Source organism: Toxorhynchites rutilus, chromosome 2, assembly GCF_029784135.1.
Source record: "Toxorhynchites rutilus septentrionalis strain SRP chromosome 2, ASM2978413v1, whole genome shotgun sequence".
In the NCBI taxonomy this organism is placed as follows: domain Eukaryota; kingdom Metazoa; phylum Arthropoda; class Insecta; order Diptera; family Culicidae; genus Toxorhynchites; species Toxorhynchites rutilus.
This window is the reverse complement of record NC_073745.1, coordinates 194089278-194112296: the sequence shown is the minus strand read 5'-3', so window position 1 is coordinate 194112296 and position 23019 is coordinate 194089278. Positions and strand designations below refer to the sequence as shown.

General features: G+C 38.6%; 1 protein-coding gene across 3 annotated transcripts in view; it reads left to right on the top strand.

Annotated features, from left to right (window-relative positions):
• The window catches only part of LOC129764687 (DNA-binding protein D-ETS-3), a 200112-nt gene extending 177899 nt beyond the window's left edge, over nucleotides 1-22213 (top strand). For 2 of the 3 annotated variants that reach the window (XM_055764039.1, XM_055764038.1), the window contains exons 8-9: nucleotides 6571-6776; nucleotides 20330-22213. In XM_055764039.1, coding sequence (XP_055620014.1) covers nucleotides 6571-6776; nucleotides 20330-20466 — 343 coding nt within the window. In that variant the 3' untranslated portion in view covers nucleotides 20467-22213. The remainder of the gene's footprint in view (nucleotides 1-6570; nucleotides 6777-20329) is intronic. The other variant, XM_055764040.1, reaches the window with a different exon arrangement.
• The last annotated feature ends 806 nt before the right edge of the window (nucleotides 22214-23019 follow it).

Here is a 23019-nt window from a genome sequence, read left to right as displayed (position 1 = left end):
CTACGCATCTATCAAAATAAATAACATTTAATTTTTTTTTTTGAGATAAACAATTGAATAATTGTGAAATGTAAAGCGTTATCCTAATTGTTCTCCTCAAATTGTATGAACCAAAAGAACCAGGATAACAGTGGAATATATTTTGAATAGGAGCAAAACATTTTATCGCAAGCCCCACCCCTTTGTGATTCTTCCGCCAATCAAATCGAAAAAAATAGCAATTAGATCATTCATTTTCTAGTTGCGAATAAGAGCTCATACACTAAAAAGCTCCGCAGACCGTAGACATTTCAACTACCGATAGTTGACTGAATCAGTGCAATGTGCGCTTATGCATACCTCCCCGTTCTAGCATAACCGCGAATGTCATCGTCAATAGCGAGTAGCAGTAGCAGCAGCCAATGAATTTCAATTTTACTGCCATCCAACAGACAATCGTCACCCATCGCCTTCATGTAATCGATCCAGCACACAATGGTGTAATGGTTATGATGGTAAAAATGTTCTCGCGAGAATAGGAATTAATCCACTGGTACTTTTCAGGGCAACCGAACATTTCACTATAGTGTTATTTCAATACAATTCAATGCAATCATTCGGCTTTTTTTGTGAGAGATCTCTCGCTCTTCCTCCGCAGCATCGCATTCCCCTTGGTATTCTCTTTTAATATAATGTCGCTGTCATTCATCAGGCGACTTCTATGTGGCATTATGTGTGTCCCTGACAAATGAAGGGGTACTTCGATGGACCAGCTCCCGGGAAGCTGGAAAGTTTAAGCCCTTTTTCGTTCATCTCGTTGTGCAGACTATTCTGTTCGATCACCCGATTGAACATATCTTCACTCCCCATCTATGCTTTCAGGTCCCCGATGCCGATCTTGACGTCCCTACGCTGTTGTAGACAGTCTTCAAAATGCAACGCAGTGCTGATGTGTAATAAGAATTTTTAACCCAGTTGAGCTCCCACTCCTAGTGTACACATGCGCTCTGGCGAATGAGCACGCTCCGAAACACAGATGAAATGTTTTGGTGTCAGCGCCGTTTTTGCGCCCATTTTTGCGCTGAGTTTTACGCTGAATTTTGCGCCGTGCTTGCGCCGTATTTCTATACTGCGCGCTTGAATCTGGATTCCTTTCTTTGTTGAGATATTTTTCTTCACACAAGCGTATACGGTTCGTATGGAGGCGCGCTGTTGTTTTTATGCTTTGCTTAGAACAAGCGAAAACTAAGCGGGCGCTAGAATTTGATGTGTATGCGCGTGTGTGTGTGTGTGTGTGTGTGTGTGTGTGTATAGAATGAGGCGCGCATCACACAAGTGAGAAGAGATGTTTAGTATCTGAATTCTGCGCCGGGTACATTTTGCGCTGTCGTGTTTATGAATTTTATGCACTTCGCACCAGGTGTTTGTTTTGAACGCGCGCTGATGAAAATTAGACTCAAGCGCAGTGCTGCGTATGTTTTCTGAAGACTGGCTGTAGACATACTGTAGTTTAATAGAACTCTTCATTCACGACATCGGGCCTTCCTGTGTGCGAGCAGAACACGTTGATGATGATGTATTTATAGAACCGATCTTGCATCTTCAACTAACATATACTATCGCCAGTCGTCTGCCACTTGATTACACGACTCTGTGTCTGTCCCAAAATAATGAAGCCGCTACCCAGCTCGTACCGATCTGTCATCGCTCCGATAGTCCTGGGCTTTGTGCCATTGTAAACAAACAATGCTTCAACTTATATTCTAGTGTATTGGTATTGGTGGCTACCATACACTGCATGATTTTCATATGTGTGTGTGCAAGCGCTGATCGTAAACATTTTTTTAAGTGCCAAGTTTCTATAACACTAGTTACATTTTTCCATTGTTTTAGTTGTTTGATCAATAAATCTGGAGAATGCTGAAGGAAAAAGTGCTCACATAGAGAAAAGAAAGACAGATCGATGCATTTCACCAAGAAAATGTTGGTATTCGAAGCTGTTCTAGCTATTTCCCGCTTATCCCGGTCAGAGAGCTTCGATTTACGCGGAGCTCTCTCCTCCTTACCGTATCCTTGAGAATTCGGCAAATAATTGAGCGCTACTTGATGGGATCGTCCAATCCGACGAGAAATTTCTCTGATATCAATATTTTCTTGGCAAAATTGCAAAATTTTGATAGAGACATTATGAAGACATTGGAATGGCAACAAAACGATGCATAATTGACCCAAATCGGACAATCCGAAGCATATTAAAAACAGTTTTGAATTTCACCCAAAAATAATGGATTACTTTTTCTCCAACCTCATATGTATTATGTAACTGCGAAGCACTTTTTCTTAGAAGGCGCAATTTCTTTGATAATGATTTAATGCTTCCCTCAGGTAGCTTCCCCCAATAAGGCAATAAAGTTCAATCGTGCTTTAATATCTTATTGGGATCATGCATACAGTCACGTAGTGGAAATTACTCCAAATAATAGCGAAACGACACCCTAATAAGGCTTACAACAAATATGGGCCCGCCACAATAGATCAAATAACTGGTCACAGTGGAAAATGTACCCAACAGGGAAAAAAGTATAGAGGCACGAATTACGGATGTTTTCTCGAGCTCTAAACAAATAAAACAAAGAATAATTCTATCATCCATTTTGTAATTATTTGTTTATTCATCTTTTAACAATACAAGAAAAACTAAAAGGAAAAAAACATTAAAGTTAGAGTTGGGCAAAGAAAGTGTTAAAGCGAGACAAAGAAAATGATAGAGTGAAACAAAAGTAGTAAACAACACATACACAAACCGAAACGGAAACGGAAACGAAAACACTTAACACTCACCGCTCAACGCTCAATGCCAAACGCTCAAAGCTCATCACTCAACGCTGCAAGCTCAACGCACAACGCTCAATACTTAACGCTAAACGTTCAACACTCAACACTCAATGCTTAACGCTCAACGCGCAAACAAAAGCGTTCACAGACAGAGCAAAAACAAAGGGCCGGTTTAGGACCACTCTGTCTTTTTTTCCAGTAACGGCATTCCGTGTGCTACAGGCAGTGCTCGGCATAGTCATATTCAACTGAGTATAGTCAAGGGACTATGAAGAAATTCCCCTGCGTATTCAATTGGAAATGACTGTTAGCTTCTTCCAGCAGTTTCTCCGTCAACATGACTCAATAGTCAGTCGGGCGTTTAGTGGCTTCTTCCTCTACGATTCGACTATCCCATTTCATTCTTCACCGTCAAATGGACTTCATTGTATTTTGAGGTGACTCCCCTCAAAATGAATTTGTTGCTTTCTCTCATGTATCACGTATGCGTGTATCGATGTTTGAGTTCAACGTGGTTTGACATACACTACAGGTGAGTTAGATTTTTTTTGTACAGTGCACGAAAATTACTCACTCACAAAATACCGTGCAATGTTATGTTCAGAACTACTGACAAATTTGTTTTTTCCTACTATTTAATCCTCGAAGATTTCGAGCCCTGGCTACAGGTAACATGCAAATTCAAATTATATGGCTTGTTTTGATGTGCAGGTCTCAAACAATCGAAATTGTCTAGTTTTGTAATTTTTCGACATCTACAAGAACTTTTAACTCATTTTAAGTACAAGGCAAAAAAACTATCTTTTCCCTTTTTAAGCATTGAAAACACAAAACGGCACTAAAGCGCTAAAATGAAGGGAGCAGGAAAATGGTCACCACACAACCAAATTGTCAGCGTAATGATACCTTTTATTTAACACTACTAAAAATTCGGTAGGTAGTGCCATTCCCGAGATCCAAGAGATGGTCGGGTCAGGTCGGTGATGCGAACATTTCTAGCATTGTATATTATTCCATTTTTATACTACCCCATTTTTTCTAAATATCACTAAAACGGTATTTTCAAATGGAAATTTCGGTATATACAATATGAAACTTATTGAGTGACTTGTTAGTTTCATGATAAAATAAATTTAGTAGAGAAACATATGTGCTCTTCAAAAATTGTCTGGGAATGCATTTCCCTCTTACGGCAATTAAGTTCGGTACAATTGTACTGGATTCCTGGCCATTGCGGTATAGAGGGCTTAGAGCGAGCAGATGAACTTGCCAGGAACGGCTCAAACTCACCATTCACTGGTCCATTCTGTGGACTCTCCGACTGTGTGTTGAAAAGCGAGCTGAAAAAATGGAAAGACCGGGAAGTGACAGCCAATAGGATGGCTGCAAAACTTTAACAGACGAAAAAAAATTTTACGCCGAGTATTAAAATTACTCAACAGCTTCTAAGCCTTAATAAGAAAGACTTAAGCACATTCACTGGTCTTGTAACAGGACACTGCCCGAGTAAATACCGTCTTAAGAACATAGGTTTAGCACAAGAAGTTTATAATTTTTATCAAACAGATTATTCCTGATTGGCACCTATCACGCTATAGCTTTCAGTCTACTCCTTCATCAATAAGTAGTAGATAAGCTTGAAGTGTAGTATACAAAAGGGGTATACCACAATAGTTCAAAATAATGGACGCAGTGTTTCACACCTAACAGGGGAAAAAACATATGTTTGCCACATAATCAAAAGAATGATATAAAGGGCAATTCACAATTAACATGCTTGACAGTTCAGCCTATTTTTCAATGATTGAAACTCATTCCCAAATAATCAAACATAGTTCAAATCTGATTTAGCGCACTTATCGATGTTCAATTTCTTCTGGTGTTCAAAACGCGTGAAAATATCAGTGCCTGGAAGTTCAACCGAACTTCTTGAAGCCTTCACAACGCGTTTGAACACGCACCACAAAAAATTTGAATCGCAGAAAAATTGAAAATTGACGTTCGGCTCGAGAGGTAATTTCCCGTAGTGAAAGCTCTTTTGTCTTTACTGTTCGATTTTCCGCGAAAAAAAAATCCACCGCCAAGGAGCAAAAGATAGAGGCATCGTGACGTGCATGCAACATAATCGACAGAAGGCATGCATGAATTCCGATATCGCCAATGACTCGTTGTTCGGTAGCCGCGTTAGAATGCGTTGACATGAATGGAGGAAGAAAAAAAGAATACGATTACCATCGAATAACTGTAATTTGACGAAATGTAAGTTCGAACGAGTCGAAAAATAGCGATGCAATGCTCGGATCCATTTTCGTGTACCATTCAAGCGTCGGAATTACATCCATTAGAAACTTTAAAAAACGCATATAAATTCGAGCCAAGTGCTGTCATCATGTTTGCAATTCGTATCATACATTCGTACACGTTCTCGTGATTCAATGGTTCGAATTTATCATGTGTCATTTGTTTGATTTTTTCGAGTTTTCAATGAGCGATTTCATATTTTTATCAACATGTTTAACCATTTATTTCCCATGTTTTACCATCTCATTTAACTTTCTAATGTCAAATGTTCTAAATGTTATGAAGAGAAACGGAAGAAAATTACTTTCGTTCAAAACTAGACGAAATAATACTTACTCTACTGAACTCGATTCACGACAACTCGGGACGAGATATGTCTCAGCAGTCGAATCATACGTGAGTGACAGTATCATCTCCCGTTGCTCGTTCATATAATACGTATAGCTAAACAAGCAAGTTTATGATGTGTCATTGGCAGCCATCCGAACGGAGATGCAAATTTGTGCCGTTACTGGTGAAAATTGTTTCCCCCCAACTCGCGACGCGCACATTACTGACTCTTTACGATATTTGCTCTCTTCAAGTGTTTGAATCTGTACACACATTACCGTGTGTTACTGGATTTTCGTCGAGTTTGTGGAGTGTGAACCGCTGAGATGAACATTTGCCTTAAAGGGGATAACTTTGAAATGAGGAGAGTTTATGATTGTACATTTACGGTCCACTCTTCAATTAAATCATGTTCTCATCCAAACGACGAGGCAATGTCACGTTCCTGAACAGATGATTATAGAATAATTTTGAAGAGCGTTTTTATTATCAGGATTAAAAACCATAACAGAGCTCCGAATCGATAACACAATCTTCTACACATCGCGGTTGACTGAATGTCTTTCTATCGTTTAAGGCATGTCAGAATGTCACATGTTCGTCAAAAGTGACAATGACGCCAAGCGACGGCAAAGTTTTGCGCTTGATATCCAACCAATGCAAACTCGTCTCCCTTGCTCGGGATTCCTTCGGCCTTTGTATCGCCCCAACATAACTTCAACTTGCACTCTTTTGTATACCTTCCCTTTTTTCTGCGATAGAAGCTTTTTGCTACTTCCATCAAGCACGTGGATCTTGTGACGATTGGCTGACAGAGCCACACAGCGGTCATGTTTTGGGTGCCTTGAAGGAGGGTATCTTTCCAGAGCGTTTTGCCTTCATCATTGGATAAATCCTGCTGAAAGCCACCCTAATTTAGCCCTAGTAGCAGCAGCAGCAGCAGTAAAGCGTGTATGTGGTTCGTAACAATCACCATTCAAAACGGAGAAAATTAGCTCGATGTCGTGTAGCTTATCACGGTCGGAAAATCAGGACAATCGTAAACACAACACCCAGCCCGCCGGGTGACTGCCGCTGATTGAGACACTTTTCTTATATACCAATATTTCCTTTATTTCTTCACAGATATTACTACGATAAGAACATCATGACCAAGGTGCACGGCAAGCGTTACGCATACAAATTTGATTTCCAGGGACTGGCCGCGGCAACGCAACCGCAGACGGATCCAACCTACAAGTACCAGAGCGATCTGTTCATGTCGCCGTACCACCACGGGGCCAAACTGAGCTCGTTTATGAGCCCACACCACAGCATGACGTCATCTTCCGGTGAGTATGGGCGCTTGGAATAAGCCACCAATTGAATTGGACTGCACTATTTCCCCCAGTCTGATATGTATCGAGATAGTTATAGTTCGATAAAGAGAGAACAATTTTGTGTCAAGTGCTCTAGAATTGAGTGAAACTTTCCTAAAATTTCGATTTCAGCGTCATTTTTTCAACAAACTTACATTTAGATTTACAAACTTACATTTACTTCTGGCTTAGTTGAAGCATGAACGGGAGGAGTTAAAAATAAAATGCAAATAATGAATAAATGGAGGATTCATGTTCGGCAGTTCGGCTGAAAAGTTTATAAGGTAACAGAGTAAAACTATTTTTTTTGTTGCAAAATTCAATTTTATTATTCAACATAATTGCCTTCGAGCGATTATAGCGATCTTGCAACTTTCAACAATCGTAACGAAGTTGAATTACTCTAAAATTGATTTCGCTGCATTCAATGAGTTTCTGTGTAGCTACGATTGGAGTTTTCTTGGTCAGGACGTTAACAATATGGCGACGCGCTTTTGCGAAATCGTCCGTAGCTGGCTAGTAACAAATACTCCACGAAAAAAACCTCAGATGTCTCCAGCATGGAGTACTCCACTCCTACGCATTCTAAGGCGCGGCAAAAATTCCTGCCAACGCAGGTTGCGTCGTCGACGAACAAAACACACTTTTGTAACAAAACACAACTTTCAACTTGCTAGCAATGCATACCGCAGTCTTGATGCAACTCTCTACAAATCATACGTACTTCGTGTCCAGACGAACTAGCGCAGGAATCCAAGAAGTTTCTGGAAGTTTGTAATCTCCAAGCGGAAAACTGCGGATATCCCGTCTAGGGTGTTCTTGGGAGATCGAGAGTCGTCCTCTGTTCATGAAACGTGTGATTCGTTCTCAAAACACTTTGCTTCAGTGTTTGTAGCCGATGCAGCTACCCTGTCCGAAGCCGAATGTGTTGCAGCTAATATTCCGGAGGCCTTAATAGACTTGCGGTCATTCGCTGTTACTCCACAGATGATTGAGAGAAGCGTAAAAAAGTTGAAACGGTCAACAGTTCCTGGCCCAGATGGCATTCTAGCAATAGTTTTCTGTCGCTGTGCTTCAGCTTTGACTTTGCCACTCTCCCGTATCTACACTGCTTCGCTGGATCAAGGAATTTTTCCAGATGTGTTGAAGCACTCCTATATGTTTCCCGTCTTCAAAAAAGGTGATAAGTGAAACGTGATCAACTATCGCGGGATAACAAGCCTTTCTGCAGCATCTAAGCTATTTGAGATGATCGTGAACGATGTTGTCTTCTTCGAAGTGAAGAGCTATATCTCACCAATACAACAAGGTTTTATACCAGAACTCTCGGTTAGCACAAATCTTCTAGAGTTCTTATCGTTTTGTGTCAACCGCCTTGAAGAGGGAGCCCAAGTTAATGCTATTTATACAGATATAAAAGCTGCTTTCGACCGAATTGACCACCGCATCCTGTTGAGTACACTATCTCGTATTGGTGCTTCTGAAGTATTCATCTACTGGCTGAGGTCATACCTTTCTGGAAAGACGCTCCGTGTTAAGCTCCAGTCTCACACTTCATATCCGTTTGTTGTTTGTTCGGAAGTTCCACAAGGCAGCAATCTAGGGCCACTGCTGTTCGCGATATTTTACAACGATGTGTCGCTTATTCTCGCATCCGGCGGTGCATCGATATACGCAGACGATTTGAAATTTATCTGGCTATCAAAACTCTCGAGGATTGCCTTCGGTTGCAGAGCTTGCTTAACCAGTTCATATGTTGGTGGCGGCTGAACAAACTTACCATCAGCATTACCAAGTGTGTGATCATGAGTTCTTATCGAAAAGACAGCCAATTATATTTGAGTACATGATTGATGACATGACATGATAATCTTGGAGAGAGTAAGTCAGGTCAACGATTTGGGTGTAGCGCTCGACCCTAAACTGACCTTCGACGCACACCGCTCTGCGCTGATCACTAAAGCTAATTGTCAACTTAGGTTCATTTCAAGAATATCTAGGGACTTTACCGATCCTTACTGCCTGAAGACACTCTACTGTTCTCTTGTAAGACCAATTCTTGAAACCGCATCGATAGTTTGGAACCCTTACCAACACATATGGAGCATCAGGATTGAAGGAATTCAGAAACGCTTCATCCGTAGAGCGCCCAGGCATCTACCTTGGCGTGATCCACGGAATCTGCCGCCATATATAGCTAGATGTCGATTACTGAATCTGGATACGCTTGAACGTCGTAGGCGTATTCAACAAGCCACTTTCGTTGCCAAACTAATTTGTGGTAAATTATATGCACCTAACTTGCTAGAGATGGTTAACTTTCGCGCTCCCATCCGAATCCTACGATCCTCGTATTTGCTGCAACCGTTCAACCGTTTGGTCATCATGAACCGATCCCGGGAATGATAAGGACATTTTCATTAGTAGATTTTTTTTTTGACGTAGGACTACGTCTAACCGGAAGATATAGGGGGTGAAATGGAAATCTAGGCACTGAACAAGTAGGAAAAAATGCAAGATTTGGAACGCTTATAACTCGAGCATTTCTCAATAGATCGCGAAGGTTTTTGCATCAATTGATAGAAAATATATCTACGCATCAATCATAACGAATAACATTTCATTTTTCTTGAGATAAATAATTGAATAATTGTGAAATATCAAGCATTGTCAAAATGCACTATGTGCCCATTTTTGATTGGTCCATTTTGTGCTCCTCAAATCGTACCGACCAAAACGGGCAACCAGCGGCAGCAGCGAAATAGAATGAAGCACGATTGGAAAGGAAAAAGAAAAAAATGAACGAAACATTGGTCGCAGTCTCACACATGCGTAATTCTCGAGCCAGCCAGTCAGCTTAAAAATCCCTGCTCCGCTGCCGTAACGATCATTCTCCTTCAAACCGTACACCACATCGGTTCGCATCACAACACATCAACAAACCAACCCAAGCAGCCATGTCTGGACATGGTAAAGGAGGAAAAGTGAAGGGAAAGGCAAAATCCCGCTCGAACCGTGTTGATCTGGAGTTCCCCGCAAGGGTAGCTAGGCCGAGCGCGTTAGTACCAGTGCACCAGTCCACCTAGCCGGCGTTATATAGTTTCGGCCGCCGAAGTGATCGAGTTAGCAAAGCTGCTCGTGACGATAAGAAAACCCGCATTCGGAACAGAACACATTCGGTTCGGTGGACATCAAGACAACAGGCAGTTGCAGCGAGTGGCGAGTGGCAAACGCAATCGCAAAACGGCATCAAGTAGCAGAAGAAAAAAGTTTGTTCTTTATACAAACTTATCGAAATGGTTTTTTTCAAAACCACGAGTACTAAGTTTTCTAAATTGGAACCATTCCATAAAACAAGGCGCATTTCAGGACCTTCCAAAAAAGTGTTTAGGAAATACAGTTCAATGTTTTCTAAAACATTATCCAAAATAATAATAAAACACAAATTGATTTTTTCATAATTTATTTGCCAGGATCTGATGAGTATGTGAATTTGGCAGTTGTTCTGAGCTTATTGATAGTTGGGGACTTTCCTGATTATTCAATTTTCACCAATTCTTAAATTGTTTCCAGATTGAAAGTACAGTAATTTACAATTAGTTCGACATTTAGCTAATTGGACGGACATGTAATGCGACTTATTTAGATGGACATTTTTGTAAACATAGAGTTCGGGGTCCAAATTATGACCTCACATTGAAAGTCGACACTGTTCCACTGTCATCGCAAATGTTCAATTACAGGTTAAAATCGGCTCCAATGCGACACTGAGCGGCGCTTCGGCACGTCGCATTGAATGTAATTTACTGTACAACATGTCACAAAGCTGGATGGGAAGAAATTTTCCAACTGTGAAAGCTGTGGCGAGTGGCAACAAATCGCTAAACAGGAAGGTTCAGCCGAACAAGATGGGGATATCGAGTGATAACAAAACAATAAACTCTTTAGATTGAATATAATTTTGTGATCCTGAAAAGGACCCTTTTTAGCCTGCATGTGAATCCAACGAGCGAACAAATCGTAATGAATGTATTTTTTTGCCATCGCTCCCTTTTAACGCTCATTCGTTCGTCTCGCTGAGTCTGGCTGAGTCTGCCGATTTATCTCTATCCTGTGAGTGTGTACCGCTAGAGTATAAAACACGCGGACCCCAAAAAAATATCATATTTTCTTTCAAACCGTAAACCCGTGTGGTTGTACGGCATCGGCATCGTGGACGTAACAAAGGAGGACAAGTTGAGGGAAAGGAAAAGTCCCACTCGAACCGTGCAGGTGTGCAGTTCCCCGTAGGTGTATCCGCCAATTTTTCAGCAAGGGTAGCTAGGCCGAGCGCGTTAGTACCAGTGCACTAGTCCACCTAGCCTTCGTTATATAGTTTCGGCCGCCGAAGTGATCGAGTTGGCTGGTAAAGCTGCTCGTGACGATAAGAAAAACCGCATTCAGAACAGAACACATCAAGACAACAACAGGCGGTTGCAGCAAGTGGCGAGTGGCAAACGCAATCGCAAAACGGCATCAGATAGCAGAAGAAAAAAGTTTATTCTTTATACAAACTGCTTTGGTGGCAAATCCAGAACAAGGCGGCATCGAGGGCGTTCGAAATGGCTTTTTTCAAAACCACGAGTACTAAGTTTTCTAAATTGGAATCATTCCATAAAACAAGGCGCTTTTCAGGGCCATTAAACCTTCCAAAAAAGAGTTTAGGAAATACAGTTCAATGCTTTCTAAAACATTATCCAAAATAATAATAAAACACAAATTGATTTTTTCATAATTTATTTGCCAGGATATGATGAGTATGTGAATTTGGCAGTTGTTCTGAGCTTATTGATTTTCACCAATTCTTAAATTGCTTCTAGATTGAAAGTACATTAATTTACAATTATCTCGACATTTAGCTAATTGGACGGACCTGTAATGCGACATATTTAGTTGGACATGTTTGTAAACATAGAGTTCGGGGTCCAAATTATGACCCCACATTGAAAGTCGACACTGTTCCACTGTCATCGCAAATGTTCAATTACAGGTTAAAATCGCCTCCAATGCGACACTGAGTGGCGCTTCGGCACGTCGCATTGAATGTAATTTACTGTACAACATGTCACAAAGCTGCAAAGCAAAGCAAAGAAATTTTCCAACTGTGAAAGCTGTGGCGAGTGGCAAACGCAATAGCAAAACAGGAAGGTTTAACCGAACAAGATAGGAATATCGAGTGATAACAAAATACAACACCAAAGGTTCTTTTCAGAACTATCAACATATTCATAAAGAGTAAACAGTAAACTGATCCGTTTTTCAGGTAGATTTTCAGGTTCACGCAGGAGAAGAAAATAAAACAACATATTTAAAATATATCTTTAACAAAAGCTGTCCCCTTTGTATAGTCCTACGTCACTCCGGTTATGTCCCCGACATTACCCACCCGTCTTTTTTTTTATTTCGGAGAACCGTCACAACGCAATTTTGCTATCAATACACGATATTTTTCCATATTTTTACAATAACAAAAGTTGCTTCACTCTCAATGCTGTAACTCACGAACCAATCGACCGATTGCTGTCAAATTTTGACACGTATCCACTGAAAGATGGTGCTTTGTGATTCTTGCAAGAGGCGCCATCTAGACGTCAACCCTTACGAACTTTTTAGCCGAACTGTTAAATATCAAGTTTTAAATCGTTAAGGTTTTTTTTTCGAATCAAGCATTAATTTTTACGAGAAACTAATAAGAACTTATTCAAAGTCTTAATGACAAAACCTTAATGAGAACCAAATTCAAATTGCAACAGTTGGATTAGACAAAGTGCACCCGCGGCCGAGTGGTTAGCGTCTCACATTCTCATGCCGGGTGTTCGGGTTCAATTCTCGTTCTAGTCGAGGAATTTTTCGTCAAAGAAATTTACTTCGACTTGCACTGTGGTCACGCGTATTCTAGAACTTGCACCTCGGAATTCATTCAAGGCGTGTTATTTGGCTTAAGAAATCTCAACTAAGTATTAATAAATGACGCTAGTTAATGCGTACGTTGAGACGGCAAAAGTTCCACAGGGAAAGTTAACGTCATTCAAGAAGAAGAAAAAGAAGGATTAGGATAAAGAGAAATTATTTAAAAACGGAACATTGTATCTATCAAAAACAAACTAACAATATGCATCAAATATCGTCTGACATGCATCGCACACTTTCGGTCTGACACACCGACGCGAGTATAGGAGTAACTTTTTCGGACAAGTGCCTTTTTTCATATTCTAGACTATTATTGAATGAAATGTATGAATTAATGTTAGTGGCGTGGAATCTTTATTGAATATAATGCATAATTATATTACTGGACTATTCTTATTTGATTTCAGTCCCTTTTGTAACTGGATTGAACGGATCCATATATTAACTGTTCGTCGATATATTCGTCGTTAGATTCATACGTTCAAAAGCAAAATATAAATGTTCGACATTCGTATAGTTATTCGCTGAATATAATGGTCATAAATATACGCACTTGTGAAAGAATTTCACTTGTGGAAAAGTAACTAAATAACTAATCGGTGGCTTATGATAATTTTTAACAGTTACAGTTTCGGGGTTTTTTTATATAATGGACAATATAGACAAGAAAACAAGAAAAAGAAAAGGAAGTTCCTAGAAATCCTTTTAAATCATCTTTTTATGCGCTGTCTCAAAAAAGACATTAATTCTTAGTTTACCAAGAATAGAGAGACAAAGAATATTAGAAATATGCTAACTTTATATTCCAGAACCTCTATCATCTGGTAATTATCTAGAAGGTGGTTATACATTCTTCTCTTCGATAAAAGACTCGAAAAACACGCAATAACTGCATGAAATGTTAAAAATATGTTTGTTTCGAGCATGCACTTATGCTATGTTTTGATTCTTACTCCAATGAAACCACAATCGATTAATACATTTTTATGTTATTTTATAGCTCTTTATCTTCCATGAATTATATTCAGTTGCTTACTTTTAATTAATAACAGTGAAAAATTCAAATTTCGTTATTTGTGTTGGAGTATCAAAAATTATTCTGTTTTGAGGAGGCTGAATTAGATGACTATTAAAACATAATAAAGACGAAGAAAACATATTTTTTTGAGTTTTTTCATTCAATCATACCCTCTTCTTTAAATAAATGCCAATAAAGCCTGAAAAATACACAATGGCAACATTACGGAGAAGTTCAATTTTCAGTCTGTGACACTGTGCGCTAGTACACGTGTTATGATTTTGCACGCGAGTACAGGAGGGTTAAGCAGACTATTTCTATTAATCTATTGCTTTAACTTAACTCAACTTGAATCCCAGTGATAGTGATTGAGTATTACAATTACAATGCAATAATTAATTAGTTTCTTAACCCTTTCAAATTCACCCTCACACATTGTAGCGTTGTCGATTTTTTTAAAGGTGAATTGAAGCTGTTATCATAATTTTTTATGAGAAATGTGGAACATTAGTGGTGTTGGAACAAATATATAACCGTCTAAGACCAAGTGTGTGTCATCTGCGAAGAAAAAGCTGCAACGATAACTGTTGCAATAAATAACTAACTCCGCATTGCTTTGCGACCAGCCTTCTTACGAGTAGCCATGTTTAGGATTCCAACATCTCTAGCGTCGAAACAGCTGAGATGTTGGCATTTTCCGAGCGCAACCAGTAAGATAGACGATGTCACCCAACTGTTAGCGACAGGGACAGAATTGGCTGCCCTGCGGTTTTGAACACAAGCAGTCGAATTATTCTATCGCCAATGCACAACGCACAATGGTCCAGGAGATGTATTTAAGTGGAAATTAGCATTTAGAGCTCGACAGTTATTCTTAAAACTAAAACTGTCTTCGACAAAGTTGTTACACATGATAGAGCGCTCATTTTCATGTTGTTAAAATTAGGGTGACCAAAATTTTCGATGAAATAAAAAATCTAACTTTCTTATCTTTGTAGATGGAGGAAAATATAGTTCGACAATGTTGTAGCTCTAGTTATTTCGGGCAGCTTTGTCCAACAACGTTTTTTCTATCTCTTGAAATAACTGATATAACGTTTTTTTTTTGCTCTTACATTTTTATTTCAAATTTTTCATGTCTTGAGAAGACTTTTAGAGCTTACTAAGAAAAACATTTTGCGATGCAGAACTTATCAATATCTCAGCTCTACTCAACCTTGACAACATGAAAATGTGCGCTCTATTAGTTGGCAGTGTTACCACACGTTTAGATTTATCTGGAATGGTACAGGTTTATTCATTATTTTTGGTACAGATTCTGTACGGTACAGAGTACAGATTTTTGTCAAAAGGTACAGATTGGTACAATTTCATACATTTGAACATCAAGGTAAATGACGACTTTTACGGCGCAGTATCGCTTGGTGCGACCGTTCATAAATGTATTTACAATGCAATAATTGATCAGTTTCATAAGGACGGAATTCCTTACAAGGATCCTCTGAAAGGATTCGCGTCGGTTGGTGCGACGTATGTTTTGCCCCAGATCAACAAGTTGAATCGTATGTTCCAGGCTGAAAAACCTGAATTCACGATGCTACATGAAGAGCTGAAAGATTTTTATTTGACCATTCTCACTAATATCTGTGAGGAATTCTACGTTGTTCCAATGTCCGATGCTATTAAACTTGAAGATCATTTGAAAAGCGGCAAGAATGTTTAGGTTGGAATAGCAGCAGAAGAAATTATCAGAACAATGGACAGCGAAAGGCAGATCATTTCAAAGGATATTTGTCGCAGTTATTTCGTGGAGCTGATCAAGCTAATGAGAAATAGATTCGATTTTCCGACGCTCAAGGCTGCGGCAATTTTAAACTCCAGAAACTTTTCCAATTTGACTAGCATTAGCGTTGTGTTAGAGGCGTTTCCATAGTTCTATGATGGGAATATAGGCGATCTGGGAATGAATTCCATATCCTAACGATAAAATTACTCCTTAAGGAAATCACTGTTTCAGGAAACGAGTATCTGCAGTATTGGTGGACAAAAATTGGATCCTAAAAAGAATTGACGGTTCGCTTGCATTTTCGGCGCTTCGATGCGTTGTTTGTAACGTTCTCACTATGCCTCACTCCTCGGCCACTGTCGAGCGTTTTTTTCTGAATATAATCAGAACAAAAAATCTTTGAAATTTACACGGCAACGATACGATAAACGCTTTTTTTGAAATCAAAAGATTTGATTAATCATCATGGCAGCAGCTCGAAAATTTGAATAAATCATATTATGCAATCTAAATTCATGGAAACTATGTAAAAGCATCATCAAACATACGAATGACTTGCAAATGTAAATGTAGTATTTGTAGTAAACAAATGAGTTTTCTTTAATGCTAATAAATTAGTTTTTGACGTGGGACTACGTCTAACCGGAATATATAGGGGGTAAAATGAAAACCTAAACACAGAACATAGAGGAAAAAATGCAAGATTTCGAATGCTTATAATTTAAACATTTCTTACTGGATCGGAAAGATGTTTGCAACAATCGATAGGGAATATTTCTACGCATCTATCGCAATTAATAAAATGTTATTTTTCATTAGATAAACAATTGAATAATTGTAAAATGTTAAGCGTTATCTAAACGTCCTAACTGCCTCGTTTTGATTGGTCCGATTTACGGTTTCCCTAGCACAGCCATCTAAACCAAGCAGGCTTGGGGAAATCGGCATTGTAAATACATGGAAGTAGGGGGACTTTAGTTCTCACCGATATATATTCCCTAACACAGACTTCAAAACCAAGCAGCGTCGGAGAAATTGACATTGCAAATACATGAAAGTAGGGAGAGCTTTTGTTCCTTAACAGAGATTTCAAAACTAAGGTGCCTGGGGGAAATCGGCATTGCAAATACATGGAAGTCGGGGGTATTTTTGCTCCGACTGAAATGTGTTTCCCTAACACAGGCTTCTAATCCATGGAGTGTGTGGAAATTGTCGTTGCAAATTCATGCAGGTCGGGGGTATTTTCGTTCCGTTTGAAATGTGTTTCCCTAACACAGACTTCAAATCCATGGAGCGTGTGGAAATTGGCAAGGTGTCTGAGGAAATCGGCTTTGCAAATAAATGCAAAATGCGAGCACTTTTATACTCGCTTTATAATCGCCTTTGTACAGTCTAGAGTATGTTTCCTTAACACGGTCTTCTAGACTTAAGAACCTGGGATAATCGTGCTGATACTAGAGGCGGATGAACATTCAAGTTTAAAGCATATGTAATATAAAAAGTAGAAATTGAAGTTGTTGATTCATGCAAGCCGGGGATACTTCTGCACCCGCATGTTTCGTTTTGCACTCCAAAAAGCGTTCTCCTAACACGGATTACAAAAGCGGCTACGAACACAACGCTTTGGCTCGGTTTCAGTCTTTTTACTCACACAACAATTAAACACACACAACAATTAAAAACAATTAAAGTTGAATTCGGAAATTGTTTCATTCAATCAAAAACTCAATCAATACAAACAAATGATTGCTAAACTAAGGTAGTTCCACGTCAACCTTGCGGTTATATCATAGCTATAACCCACCCATTTTTTCTGTACAACGGATATTTTCGATGGTACAGATTTTTGGTATAGATTTTTGGAAAAAAAAATTGTAAGGGGTTGTATCTAGGATCATGCAATTCACTTGTTTACCACTTCGAATATTATTTTAGAAAGCATCGAATTTTTCGTAATAGATTATATTCTTTGTTACAAATAAATTTGATGAATGTCCTTTTACGTTTGATATGATGTCTAAGGCTACCAAAATATGTGAACGGAAGAATTGTCAAACGATCATTGTATTTTACATTTCCCTCTGAAATTATTGCACATCTCATGTTTACGTAGTTCTCGAACCGCGAAAGTTCATTCACCTTTAGTATATTTAGTATCTGAAATGACGATTTTCCCAGGCTTCTCAGTTTAAAAGTACGTTTTAGGGAAACATATTCCGGTCTACACAACGACAAGCTAGTACAACAGTACTCAACACCAAAAAATACCCCCGACTTGCATGTATTTGCAGAGCGGATTCTTCCCCAGGCACATTATATTTGAAGTCCGTGCTAGGGAAACACAGCTCGGTGGAAACAAAAATACCCCCGAATTGCATGTATATTTGCAAAGCGGATTTCCACAGGTACTTCGATTTTAAAGTCTGTGTTGGGGAAACCGTACATCGGGCCAATCAAAACTCGGCAGTTAGGGCGTTTAGATAACGCGTGACATTTTACAGTTATACAATTGTTCATCTCATGAAAAATAACATTTTATTAATTTGTGATAGACGCGTAGAAATATTTCCTATCAATTGATGCAAACATCTTTCCGATCTGTTGAGAAATGTTCGAGGTATGTGCATTCGAAATACGGGTAGGGTTAGCACACAAATCGGCAGAACGAATGTATGGGAGAAAAGGAAGTTCTTCCAGGTTTCATCAATTTAAACAATTTAGAGATTAGCGAATTGTAAAGTATAGCTTATAAAACAAATCTTGGAGAATTTCCGATTCGATTGGTATGCAAATCATGAGAATTCGTTCACGGTGAGAATAGTTATTAACGTTAACTTTATTTCATAAAAATGTGACCTGTTTTGTAAGTTTTTTTTTCTTTTCATCGAATCTGTGACTCAACAGATTTATCGGATTATAGAATTTGAATTCTGTTACGGAAAAACGACACTTATTCTTAGGCAAACTAAAAGTCGGCCATTTTTAATATTTTAATAAGGACGGAAATGCTTCACAACCAGACCCAAAAGGCCAGAAACGACAGTCGAAAGGCGCAATATCTGGTCACAACATAGAGTTCAGTAGGGCTTCCAATTCATGCGTCCTCAAGTAGGTTTCGCAAAACAAAATCAAATTATCGTGTTTCTGTTCGCTCAAACTGGGCTTCTTTCAATACCCGACTCTAACGGATTATTTGTAGAGTATAACGATTTCCCCTTGATGGTTTCGTTCAGTGTAAGCAGGTAAAAGTAGATTGGATCCAACGGATTCCAACAAATATAGAGTAGAAGATTCGAACCATGTACACCCTGCTTTGCCTACGTGTGAAGACACTATTCGTCGCCTCTCTGAACATCAAATACCCTTGCTGCTGAATCATTCACAATCCAAAATTGGTTGAACACCTACAACAAAAAAAACAAAATTGGCGTTACTGGAATGACTCAAACCCTGGAGATGTTGATGAACAAGGTGACGGTATATACAGGCTGGAGTACTATTTAATAGTGTTTTTTTGAGTAATGACCTTTTCAGTGCCTATCATAGAGCCAGCATGATACTTCTTTCAAATATGGTATGTTAGCAGTTTTTCATATAATTGACAAACGTACGAGATCATTAGTAAAAAAGTTTCGACTTATAAACGCGAAGAACAAATTCTGCGTGATGCAGTTCGAACGTTTTCCAAATGCGCTATTATCAGATAACGAGTGCTAACAATTTTTATTGGATTTGGTTCATCATCTACTCTCGACTGCTGTTTAGCTTTCATCTTCTGGAGCAGCATATTTGCATTATACGCATTGTCAGATTAGGTAGAATCCCGTGAAACCAAACCATCATCACGGCTCAATGACTATGGCTAAAATCTGCATTTTTAACTTTGAATCCGATTCAATTAGTCGTTTCATATCGGCGTATTTTTGAGCAATAGTCGATCTAAGTTTGAGGTTATCTTCCAGACAGGATGTCTTCAAATTCAAACTTAAAAAAGTAAATTCTCAACAGCCCACCAGAGTTTCACCTAACAATTGCTCATCCCATACCGACACAGCTCTAATGAAATGACAGTATTCCATCCGCCCAACTGTGTTCGATGTCGATTCTTATAACGAGAAGAAAATGCCATCCTCATCGCCGAAGTGGGTGGTAACGACCGGCGCAGACGGAAGACCTCAAGTATCATCCTTTTTCCTTCGCATCCTTTCTCACTCACTTCATGAGAGTCGGTTGCTGTCTCTTTTCGTCGCCCCACGTTTTTTTTTCGGCTTTCAATGGCGTGCAAAGGAAAACCATATTCCGTCGTCGTAGAGCGACAGGATCATCACCGATTTGAAGGAAAGCGAAGAATTCTCAATACAAACACAGACACAGAAACACCCGGCCAAGGAGCATAGGAAACGAAAACGTTCCTCTTGCTTAATTTCTGTTTCCCTAACTAGTTCCGTTTCGGAACGGCTTGTTTGTTAGATGCTTCCGAAGAGCCGTCATTTACTCGTCAAAATAAACGGGTTTCCGAAAAAGGGCTCGGAAGAGCAAAATACATCGTTTGTTAAACGATTAACTGTGTCGGTTATTTCGTTAGTGAAATTGAATCTGAGATGTCTCCATGTTTAGATTTCGAATAAAGGATGAATGATGGGATGCAATTCGATGAATTGTAATTCTATGCAATTTATATTCAAAGTAGAAAAATGAATTAGAAAGTAATGCCACATCTGTCTATTCGTTCAACGATAATTCATGAATTCCATTTTTTTGTGTCCATTGCAGCCTCCATCTTCCCGTCGGCCGCATCTTGGGGCAACTGGGGCAGCCCAGCGACGAATCTTTACCCATCGCACACGATGTCCCACGTCACGCCCTCCCACGTTGCGCCTCATCTGGGCTCGTATCCACACTACGCATGACCATCACCGAATACGACCACCACCACACATCACCATCATCATTCGCAGGTTGACAACTTTGACATCTACAAAAAGTTGACTCCCTACGAATAATAGCAACCGCAATCCCATGCTGACGCTGCGAGCAGTGAGCAGATCTACCGAAACAAGCTAGATAAATGTATTTTAGATCATCTAAACAAATGTCTCAACTTTTAAATTTTTTCAACCATACACAAAAGATGAAGATACATATTTTAAACGGCAAGATTATACATACAATCAACCGAACGGACAAAAAACCAAATCAGTGTATACTAGCAATATTTTTGATGTAAAAAAATCAAGTCTCACGTCGAACCTACAAAGAAAACGAACTAGTCTTCTCAAAATATAGAGCGAGTCATCGTAGATATTTAAATATTGTAAGAAAATAATTTATTACTTGTACATAAATAACTGTATTACAAAGAACTTTCGTTCAGTTTTTAGTGATATATATATATATATATATATATATATATATATATATATATATATATATATAAAATTGGAAAGCAGTACCAAAACTCAAAAATCTAGTCTTCTATTTCAGCAACATGTTTTCAATTTATTTTGTCTGGTATCAGAACTGTTATAACCAATTATAACAGCACGAAAACCAAAAATTTGAAATTAAGTATTATTATCTTGTTTTCAATCCGTGATGAGTATAACCTCTGTGTTTTTATTTAATTTATTAACATAAAATAAAAAAGCAAATATTCGTACATACAAAGACTGTGATAGTTAACGACACTTGTTAAAATTTTGTTCTCGCAACAGTTTTTACCCGAATCGTCTACAACTATTAAATAAAACCAAACAAAAATAAAACAATGTTTTACCACAAGAGAAAGAAAATTCGACGGCTTTACTTATGAGTAAAGATCCTCTAGCTCTAACTTGTATATACTTATTTACAAATTTGAACATACTCACACACTCTAGTTATAATAAACTAAGCATAAACAAATATTGAATATAAAAATGAAAAATATGAGCAATCTGTATGGATGTGTTGTCAAAATCTATGTCAAATCGAACGTTGTCACTGGTTGTCCAAACTTTATAACAAACAAACAAGAGAAAGAAAACCACTAAAACACACAATGTAAATAACAAACAAAAAAATGGGTCTTGTGGTTTAATCGTCAGAATGCATGAGAGCTATTAGGGTAAGGTGAACAGTTTATCAACTTTATTGTCACTATTTCGTGTGAAGTTCATATAAAACTGCAACTCGCGGAAGTAAATATCAATAGAATGTGCATTATCAATGGCTGGTACTATAATAAACCACTGTTGAAATTAATTACTGAATGTCTATTTCGCCCCCCCCTCCTACACCTTCCAGTCCCCCACCCCACCCCCTATTTACCGGTTACGAAATGTTTTCCCATTCCATAAACGAGGGTCATGACAGAAGACAGAAGAAAAAATCCAACATGAGAAATGAAAACAAATATTGAAAGTAGAGCAAAAAAAAACTATATTAAATTATAAATGTGTAAATGGTGTGTGACAAAATGAAAAAACGCAAAATCAATCTAAATTGAATCAGTCTTCATTGTACATGGAAAATATGATAATTTGAACAGAACCGCTAATAAAATTCGTATAAATGTTTCAAAAATAGTGCGATTGTTTCATTTGTATTCAATACTAGTAAGTATTTTCAATGAAGGCAATTTTCTAGGCGCTCTTCATCGAAGTCATCGCACAATGGAACAGATCCATACAGCCAAAACGCTAAAAAGCTGAAATGTTTAGTTCATTTGTTAAAATAAATCTAAATCAAACGAAAACATAACTGATACAAAAGCGTAAACTTATAAATCTTGATCACTAGCCCGAAAACTATCCAGCAACCAGATCTAAAAAGATCTGTGGAGACAAAATTTTCACCAAACACGGCTCATCTGCTTCGAAGATGAATTACATTTTCGCTCAAATTCCTTCTCGTCTCTTACAGTTCCTCCTTTCTTCTTCAGTTGTGCACTGAGAAAGTTATTGTATGTTACAAAACGCGAAAAGGACCAAAATTTGCCCGGGGAGCGTAAAACGAATAATTGAATTGCAAATTGTAAATCGAGTTTGGCAATGAGTGTTCCCATGAGAATCTGCCGTGAAGTGGACGTAAAGCCGGTTCTTGTGTTTGAACCAGAAAGTGGCTAATTGTATTCGAAAGCATCGATCTGCCTCTATTCGTGAAGTGGCCCAGAAATATGGTACCAGCTTTGGAGCGATCCAGCGGAAAAAATTATAACAGGTTGTGTCCAAGACACGACCGCATTGTTGACGTTGAACTACGCTGTAGTTTAATTCATGTCGCTTGTTTATAACTGCGAATATTATTTTATAACGCCATGAAATATTTTTTTTCTTGTAGAATCATTTGACGATTATTCATTCTTGTTCTCGCAGAACGATACATGCTCGAGATAAGCGCAGTTATCATCCTTAGTGGAGAATGTTTTGCTACTGGCAAGCGAAACCAAATCACTGACACAATTCCAGAACATTTATTTTCTT